Consider the following 9,853-nt stretch of genomic DNA (forward strand, 5'->3'; position numbering starts at 1 on the left):
GGAGCAGTTTGAATTCTGATCACCTCAATGTACTCCACCTCCATTTCATCCAGGCCCTCCTCCTCCTGATGAGAGTGACCATCCACAAGGTCCTCTCTATGTCTTTGGGAGGGGACAACAGCTTCCCACCTATCGTCGTGAGAGGTGGCTGACACTGTACTGTCGGACAACTGGGAATCATGGCTCTGATTAGAAAGGTCACTGAGACGTTTTTCCTTAAAAACAAAAAGTATCCATTTAGGAAACAAAGAAAGCTTTCAAACAAATTGGACTATTAGCATGTGACTGTGTACCTGCACATCAGACAACTGATCATCTCCCTCGGGTCTAGACGTGAAGCCTTCATTCCGCCTCTCCTCGATTACTTTCTTCATCACCTTCAGCTCGCTAGGATGGGGTGTGGCTCGGCGCTGGAGGCCCTGAATTACAAATGTCAACTTAGCAATAAGTCAACAACCTGACTCAAAAGTACTACATAACTACTGTCAATCCCTTACTCTACGCTCTGCAGCAGCCTCATCATCCTCGTCCTCGGCTTTCGTCTCCTCCTGGAACTGGATGACGGACACTCTGTTCAGGTTGGTGTCTGTCCAGCTGTCATCTACGCTGTTCTGTAACAGGTTCTCTGTGAAGAATAAATGGAGGAGAGCGCATAATTACACAGAATGTCAAGACAAAGCAAAGAAGATCATATAAAAAAGCACAAGAAACAAAGAAGACATGATGAATCTTACCGAGGCTAGGCGAAGGCTGCTGAGGCAGCAGATAACAGGTTAACACCTTCTCCCCTGTGCGTTCATCATCCTCCGTCTGAAACTTGAGCATGGGCTGCGACTGGTTCTCTGCCAGCCACATGGCTTTCAAGTTGAGGTTGGTCAAAGCAAAAGGGAGGTTTTGTAATCTTGAGGTCCAAAAACAGAAAGGATGACAAATTAGTAAGAATGACATGAATCATTTCTTGCACCTTAAACATTATTGGATGGTGGTTGGAAGAGTTCTGAGTGCTGGAGACCTGTTCCCGGCCACATCCAGAACGTGCAGCTCCGTAGCATCTGCGAGCTCGGCAGGCAGTTTTCCCAAGCGGTTGTCTCTCAGCGATAGCACATTGAGGCTGGTGCAACCCCCAAGGTCTTTGGGCACAGCGCCCAGGCGGTTGCGGTCTACATTCAAGTTGGTCAGCTTCTTCAGCTTGCCCAGCGAGCGAGGAAGTGTCTGTCCATTGCACAGAGAACATGGGATCAGATCAATCACTCATGATGAAGTTTTATTTTTGTTCTTCTGCAGCCTTACTTGGAGAAGGTTCTCGGTCAATACGAGTTCTGTCAAATTTTCACACTCTCCTATGGAGTCAGTCAGGTGAGTCAGTCTGTTCTGGTCCACCTTCAGAATGGAAAGTTGCTTCAAACATCCTGAAAAAAACATGCAATTTAACCATCTGCTTAATTTCTATTGGCCAACAGCATATTGAATTAGACAAATCAAAGTGGCCCTCCTACATCCCTCAACTTTTCTATATGCGGCCCTTGCTGGACAAAGTTTGGACCCTCAGTATAAAGATTAAGTGTAAGCTTCATGCACCCCTAGTGTCAATGACATTATTTTTCCAGCGGAGGGCAGTACATCCTACTTCTCTAATTGAGACTATGTATTTCTTCTCCACCTCACCTATGCTGTCTGGAATGACCTCCAGCAGGTTCTGTGTGAGCAGCAGGTCGGTGAGAGCCAGGAGACCGTTGAGCTCAGACGGGAGCTCCTCAAGACGATTCTCAGACACGTCCAGACACACCAGTCTCCGGAGGTTCCCCAACTCCTACAGACAATAACATAAAAAGAGAATAATTTATTTGGCTATCTCTTGCATAAAAAACTCAAGTTGACTTACTGGTGGTAACGAGGAAAGCTGGTTCCGGTCCAGCCAAAGCTCCCTCAAGTTGGGCAAAGCACCTAGGGTGTCCGGCTAACAAATTAGAAGAAATTAAAGGAAATTGAAAACAAGTAAATAAGAATAAGTGAGTTGTTAAATTTAGTTTTGGTTGGTGGTACCATGCCAGGAAGTTAAAGAGTCGCAGTGAAAACCGCTGCTGCTACAGCAAACACCGTGTGCTCTACTTTGGCAAAATTACATGGTCAAAGTTAAAATCCATAGTGGCCAACCAAGTAAAGGATAATGTCGCTGGGTTATGGCAGACAGCCCGCAGGCTAGGGTTCAACATGATGTCACCTATTTGTTCAGCCTCCGCCCTCATCAGGCCATGCATGGGCCTTTGTTTACGCTCTCCTATTGAGACTTGTTTACGCTCTCCTATTGAGACTTGCATGCGCTCCCAGGCTAAGGTTTGTGCTCGGGGCACACGGCAGAACCTTGCGTCTAACACGGAGGAACTAAGAAAAATATGCCGTTGTCATGACATACTCATGGTGGTGGGAATTTTGGGTAGTAAGGTATGCAGAAGGCCAATATTGAACATTGGTTTGAAAACCTTGACACCTGCTGTATATTATTGGGAGAGGCATTTACCAACACTTCCAGTTCATTGCTCCCCAAGTCCAGCTGTTCCAGTTTCACCAGGAAAGACAGTGACCTGGGAACAAATGCAACAAGTTTTGAATAAGCTGCTCAAACGTGACCTGAAGGAACAACTATAGCGTGCAGTCAAACCTCAATTTACAAACCCTTCTATTTGCTAACTTTTTGGTTTACAGGCTTTAAGATCGCGCCAAAATATGCCTCTGTGTACGAACCATGCCTTGGTGCATAAACGCTTCATTCATTATTTTTGTGTGCCGCTGGCCTAAATGCGCTGCCCTTTGGAACACAATAATTCCTGTACAGTACAGTCTACACAGGGCACAGCCATATTGGAGAGGGGGTGCTGCATACGTCATATCCTGTTTAAGCAGTCCATGACTCGGTTGCCACTTTTCAGTTCTTCCGCATGTGGTTCTTTTCTTGCCATTCACCAAGCTTTGTCTGCTGTATTGCTTCATCAATATGCACAAAAAAAGCCAATAAACCAGCCTGGAAAGAAGAAGGGAATTGCTTTGGACTCAAAAATAGAGGAGAGGGAACCCACACACACTTCCGTTCCTCCCCGCGCTCTACTCTCTCTACCTGCAGCTTGTTCTGCGCCTATTGTGCCGTCACGTCAGCTGCTGTGTGCGGACAGCAAAGTAAAGATTATATTACTTTAACTTTTTTTTATTGTTGTAGCAACATTGTTGTTAATGTTTTAAGAGCACCAAAAGAACTCTTGTGTGTGTGTGCGTGTGCGCTGAAAGTTTAGCTTACTGTTGTGTTATTTTGTTAATGTTATTTACACACAAACATTAAAACAGTGGTTCTCAAACTTTTTCGACAAGTACCACCACAGACTTGGCTCTATCGTACTATCATATTGACTAACGTTAAAATGCAGTAGCGTAGCAGGCCTAAATATTTATTAAAACAAGGCAGATGTTTTATTTAACAAGTATATTTAATATTTTTGGCCACTTTAACATTACACACAGTTTGAACAGTAACTCTGAATATTTAAATAAGTGATTATTTGGCATACCACAGTTTGAAAAGCCCTGCAATAGTGTTTTCAAAGTGTGCATTCTTTTTCTAAAATAGGGACTTTTGTCGAGGCTAAAATCAATTATTCATGTTTACGTTGTTTTTTGTGGGGAGCTATGCTTAACTATACAAACATTTTGCTTTACAAACCATGTTTAAGAACCGGTTGAGTTCATAAATCTAGAATCCACTGTATATAAGTAAAACGACAGCATACCATTCATTCTCAATGTGCCAACAATGTGCATGGAAAGTTGTTTGTTTTTTGATTAATGACATAAGAGGTAAGTTGTCAGTGCCTTCCACAAACTTGCACAAAATGAGTAGCTCACAACAATAATTAAACACTGGCTGTTTGTCAGTGGCATCCTGATCCTGGTGTACATAGCGACAGATAATGCAATACTCTAATGTATGCTGGAAGAAGTTGACACTTACGTGGGTAGGGACTTAAGCAGGTTCTCCCTTAGCTCCAGCGTCACCAGGTTGGCCAGACTGCAAGAAGAGGTGTGGCCGTGGGGTGAAGGATGGCAGCAGAAGGGATAAATGAAGAGAGGTGAGAGGAGGGGCAGATTGTTTAGTCAGATGGCAGGTCTGTTCATCTGGGCTGCCTGGCACGGTGAGGGGGCCCCTCCATCTGTCCGAGGGCAGCAGGGGCCCCCATAGCCCGGCTGCCTCAGAACCCCTCAGTCACTTAATTGAGTGCACTCCAAATGTATTCGTTAGCCATTTGGTGAACTACTGTATATGCATTAAATATGGAAGAGACTTGCAAGGAATTCACTGTATTTAGTGAAAATGAAAGCACTAACGATCAAACATACTTTCCAATGTCGCTGGGCAAAGCTTGCAATGACACCTCATTGAGCGCCAAGTGAGCCAGTATTCGCAGTTGAGTAAAACCATCCGGCAATCTGCAGCACAAAGAAAGGATGAAATAAAAGGAGAGAGTCTCTTTAGGGATCACATGACTGGTATTCCCATCTGTATGTTTGCAACAAAGCTGCAGTCATTCCGCTGGTTTTCATTAAGAGTACAACAAAAGACTGAAACACAATACTAGTGACTTTACATCGTAGTCATATACCCTTACCAATTGATATTAGTCATGGACATGTGGATTGTTGCACTAATGCATCACTTCCTGTAGGTTCAATTATTGTGTACAGGAAGTCCTGAGTGGTAGAACACTTAAAAGCAATTCCAGCAGATATACTATCAAGTGCACCCGCGCATGCAGACACACACATGTGAAATTGCAGGATTCTGTGTTAATATTCCAGCCTTATATCTTGGTGCGCATAGTAGATTTGCATGTGGACAAGCACTATATTTTATTACTGGAGTGACGGGTTATCACGCCCCTTACCTAGAGAGGGGGTTTCCACTGAAGTCTGCGATCTCCAAGGCCCGGCAAAATTTAATGCTCTCTGGGATCTCCGGAATGTCTGTAGGAAATCAGAGGAGGAGGCAGGACTGAGCACCACACATGTAAGGGAATTGTTAGCAAAACAGCAAAATCATTTTAAAGTTTATTTTAATCACAACCAGATGCTGGAGAAAAAGTAAAGTTCAAAATGAAACAGTACTTAGAGCTGCTGTGTGTGTTTTTTATATTATGCCGTCAGTTTTCTCAGGAATCAAGAAAACCTGTTTTTGGTTTAAAATTATTTGTTGTCACAAAAAACAAAACAACAAAAGGTGTTTGCAGGCACATTTTTGGTCAGAGGTGACTGGGGAAGGAATACCAGACAAAAAAAGGCAATGACTACTGGACTATGACTTCCTTTTCAGATTGTTAGCGCCGCCAAGCAGAATGACCACGAGACTCTTCCACCATCCATGTATTCTGCAAGTGCACATTAACAGAGATTCTCCTGAGCTAGAGCAGTCACAGACACTTGTCTGGCTCGCATTTTCCTTTAGCAGACAATGTAGGGGACAGGCAACATTGTGCTATACTGCAGCACAGATGTTTCATAGCAAACATACATCATCTGCCTTTGCTGCCACAGCACACCAGATTTCATTTTATCTTTATTTTCCTCATGTGGTAACACAAGTTGGTTGTAAAAATGTGTTGGTAGATTTTTGTATATCAATCGCTCTGCACAACAGACAAAACACCTCTAAAGCGGCATACAATGGAGTTTAAAAGGGAACTGCACTTTTTAAAATTTAACCAGTCATTCACAATCTCCATCTAAGACAAGTACACTTATGTGTTTTAATGCATTTTAAGTCGTTATATACGACAATTACAAAACAAACACTGCAGCTAATAGGAGTACACTATTTTCCCCCCAAAAACCCTCTAAAAAAAATACAAAATAGCTAACAATATGAATCCTGCAGTGCTTCACTTTTTCCTAATTTTGTGATGCTACAGCCTTGTTCCAAAATGGAATACACCCCATTAAGGCAATGTGATTTTATTTGTAATTTTGCTAATTCAAATACAAAAAAACATTTACATAATAAGTATTCACAACCATTGCTCAGTACTTTGTTGATGCACCTTTGGCAGAAATTACAGCCTCAATAATTTTTTAATATACACTGCCACAAGCTTTGCACGCCTATCTTTAGGCAATTTTGCCCATTCTTTTTTGCAGCACCTCTCAAGCTCCATCAGGTTAGATGGGAAGCGCCGGTTTTCATCCAGGATATCTTTGTACATTGCTGCATTCATCTCAGTCTAGTCAGGGAGGTGATCAAAAACTCAATAGTCACTCTGTCAGACTACAGCCTTCCTCTGTGAAGAGAGGAGAATCTTCCAGAGGGACAACCATCTCTGCAGTAAACCACCAATCAGGCCAGTATTGTATATTGGCCAGACTGAAGCCATTTCTTAGTAAAAAAAATGCCAAAATGTACCTGAAAGGTTTTAGGACAAAGAAAAAACACATCTCTGTTCTAATCAGACAAACTTATTGGTGTGAATGCCAGGCGTCTTGTTTGGAAGAAACCAGGCATTCCTTATCACCAGGCAAATACCATCTCTTGCATGGTGAACATGGTGGTGGCAGCGTCATGATGTGGGGATGTCAGTGACAGGAACTATAGATAGAGGGAAAGATGAATGCAGCAATGTACAGAGACATCCAGGATGAAAACCAACGCTTTTCATCCAACCTGAGTGTAACCCATTAGTAAAATGTGATCAGAGTTGTGAAGGTTTAAACTACTACGATTAAAGACCATAATTTCCTGAGGTTAATAAATATTTGTAAAAAGTATATAAATACAAGTTTATTAATATGCTATTGCTCAAAATCGTTTCAAAACATGTAATACGATGATCCGAAACTGAATTTATTAATCGGGAAGCGATTCTGTGTGACCCACCAAACAGCCTTTCTGGTAGTTTTTTAGGCTCAGTGTTGACCGATAGGATTAAGTGCCCTCCTCGTATGGGCATGGCTAGTGCTAGCTGTTAGAAGACTAGAGACGTTCCATGCAAAAGACACAAAAGAAAGACGCTGTGTGTTCGAAGATTTACCGTGGTGATAGCAAAAACACATACAAAATACCCTGAAATGGAAAAGTTAAAACCAATTCCAACTAGTCAAACGCTGTAAGATGCATATTTGGTGACAATTCGTTGTTAATTTTAAAGATATCGAGAGCCGAGGCTGTGTACCACTCGAGCTGGGAGCATAGCTGCTAGCTTTGTTTATGAAACTGCATTTTGCCTCACCTACTATCAAAAAAGTCAGAAGTCAGTACTATAAGTGTTACACAATGGCACTTGAGAAGTAATTGCAGCCAAAGGTGCATCAACGAAGTATTGAGTTGAGTTGAGTTTGAGTTTTTTCGAACATGCATGTATACAACATGATGCATCACAATTTCCAGTTTCTCTATTCAACATGTTTGAAAAAGAGTAGGAAGAAGTAGAGCTTATTTAATCCTACCACTTTTCCTTTACATAGCATTTGCTTAAACTTTTGTTCACTTCCTGTTCTCAATATATTCACAATATACACCGTAAGTAATAACAGTACAAACAAATAATAATTGGTGAAGTAAATTATATTTCATATGGTGAGATGAGTAAGATTATCTTGAAAATGAATGGATGAATGAGATCAATTCAGAATGTTTATCATGGTTCTTCTTTTTTGTACTTTGTAAACACTTTATTTTTGAAGAGTTTCTTGAAGTGGATCATATTGGTAAATTGTTTGATTTCTTTGCTTAATCCATTCCAAAATGTAATTCCACATACTGATATACTGAAGGTCTTAAGTGTTGTACAAGTGTATAACACTTGAATTACATTTTTCTCAGAGATTATATTTCTTCTCTTTTGTTGAAAATAATTGTTGTATATTCTTGGGTAGCAAATTAAAGTTTGCTTTGAGTATAATTTTAGCTGTTTGAAAATTCAATACGTCAGGGAATTTCTGTATTTTTGATTCAGTGAATAAAGGGTTTGTATGTTCTCTATATCCAACTTTATGTATTATTGTAACTGATCTTTTTTAATAACACTGTTAATGAATGAAGTGTACTTTTGTAATTATTTCCCCATATTTCTACATAATAACTCAGATATGGTAACACTAGCGAGCAGTAGAGAATATGGAGTGATTTTTGGTCTAGAACATGTTTTGCTTTATTCATTATTGACATGTTTCTTGCTACTTCATGTTGTATATTTTTACATGAGATTTCCTTTTCAATTTATCATCAGTCATTATACCTAGAAATTTGGTTTCATTTACTCTTTCATTTCTATTCCAACTATTTGAGCATTGAGCAAATGCTTTGAATACTTATGCACACGTGATTTTTTTTTTAATGCATTTGAAAAAGTATATATAACAAATTATTATTATGGGGTATTGTTTGTGGAATTACGAGGACAAAACATTAGTTATTCTATTTTGGAATAAGGCTATAACATAACAAAATGTGGAAAAAGTGAGGCTTTGTAATGACAAAACCTAAAACCAGTGAAGTAGGCACGTTGCGTAAATCGTAAATAAAAACAGAACACAATGATTTGCAAATCCTTTTCAACTTATATTCAATTGAACACACTGCAAACACAAGATATTTAATGTTCGAATTGAAAAACTTTATTTTTTTTGCAAATAATCTTTAACTTAGAATTTAATGGCAGCAACACATCGCAAAAAAGTTGGCACAGGGGCATTTTTACCACTGTGTTACATGGCCTTTCCTTTTAACAACACTCAGTAAACGTTTGGGAAATGAGGAGACATATTTTTGAAGCTTTTCAGGTGGAATTATTTCCCATTCTTGCTTGATATACAGCTTAAGTTGTTCAACAGTCGCATTTCATGAAGTCTGCCATGATTAGTAATATTTGTTATTGTTGAAGGAAAAACCCAACATTGTTATGTGTCTGTGAAATTAATACGCCGCTGTATGCTTAAAATGAGCAAAATATCTGAATATTACATATTATAAAAATGCTTGTTACTACACTACATATACCCTGCAATTACAGTATGTATATAAAATGATGGAGGTGTTTGGATGGTTTCTAATGCGCTTTATAGGCAGAATAGATCGGCTCACATTGGCTCCATTGCTGACTTTTACCAATGTTTCTTTACTAGTTTGAGTGCACAAAAAATAAAAATGTGTGCTTGTCTTCTGTAAGGATTGTGAATGATAGGTATTGTTCCAACAACAGTGCAGTTCTCCTTTAAAGGGAAAGTGTCGGCACAAAAATATAATGCTTTTGTCTGGTCATTTACCGTTTCTGGATATGTCAAGCTCCACCAGCTGCATGAAGTTGGCCACCTCGGGAGGCAGTCTCTGGATTTGATTGTCACTCAGGCCAAGCTTCCGTAGGTTCAGTAGTCTGAAGAAAGGCTGCAGAGTAGAGGTGGGGGAAATACCACATTTTTAGATGCATTGCATTTCTGACATGGACGATAATAGAACCGATTAGTGAACGTCAATCGATAATCGATTTATTTATTGTAAATAAAGTAATGCAGACAGTTCTAAAATTTGGCTGACTGCAGCGAGCCAACTCACTGAGAGATCCGACCAGCTCCTTTACTATCGGGCACTTATTGTCCAGTTTTGCACACGTTTTCATTAATTTAATAAATGTGATATAAAGTAACTGTTTCTTATGCCAAATGAATAGTTTGTTTAGTTGCAAGTGATAAACGTTCAGTGAAACGAAAATAAATGTGAGACTGCATCAATATACATAAATCAAAGATGCATCAATAATCGATTTTTAAATAAATCGTAGCTCCTGAATCGTAATTTTAATCAAATCATGAGGTGCTCAAAGATTCC

The 9,853-nt window shown here is 39.9% G+C and overlaps 1 protein-coding gene across 17 annotated transcripts in view; it reads right to left on the reverse strand.

The window, feature by feature from the left end:
- Positions 1 to 9,853, reverse strand: part of scrib (scribble planar cell polarity protein) — a 72,626-nt gene that overhangs the window by 33,993 nt on the left and 28,780 nt on the right. For all 17 annotated transcript variants that reach the window (XM_061921692.1, XM_061921693.1, XM_061921691.1 and 14 more), the window contains exons 2-14: positions 9,295 to 9,412; positions 4,929 to 5,007; positions 4,384 to 4,473; positions 3,998 to 4,054; positions 2,519 to 2,582; positions 1,883 to 1,957; positions 1,666 to 1,810; positions 1,291 to 1,409; positions 1,013 to 1,212; positions 735 to 901; positions 498 to 625; positions 294 to 419; positions 24 to 215 (exon numbers count right to left, since the gene is read on the reverse strand). In XM_061921692.1, coding sequence (XP_061777676.1) covers positions 24 to 215; positions 294 to 419; positions 498 to 625; positions 735 to 901; positions 1,013 to 1,212; positions 1,291 to 1,409; positions 1,666 to 1,810; positions 1,883 to 1,957; positions 2,519 to 2,582; positions 3,998 to 4,054; positions 4,384 to 4,473; positions 4,929 to 5,007; positions 9,295 to 9,412 — 1,560 coding nt within the window. The remainder of the gene's footprint in view (positions 1 to 23; positions 216 to 293; positions 420 to 497; positions 626 to 734; positions 902 to 1,012; positions 1,213 to 1,290; positions 1,410 to 1,665; positions 1,811 to 1,882; positions 1,958 to 2,518; positions 2,583 to 3,997; positions 4,055 to 4,383; positions 4,474 to 4,928; positions 5,008 to 9,294; positions 9,413 to 9,853) is intronic.

Source organism: Nerophis ophidion, linkage group LG15 (genome assembly GCF_033978795.1).
Source record: "Nerophis ophidion isolate RoL-2023_Sa linkage group LG15, RoL_Noph_v1.0, whole genome shotgun sequence".
Lineage (NCBI taxonomy): Eukaryota > Metazoa > Chordata > Actinopteri > Syngnathiformes > Syngnathidae > Nerophis > Nerophis ophidion.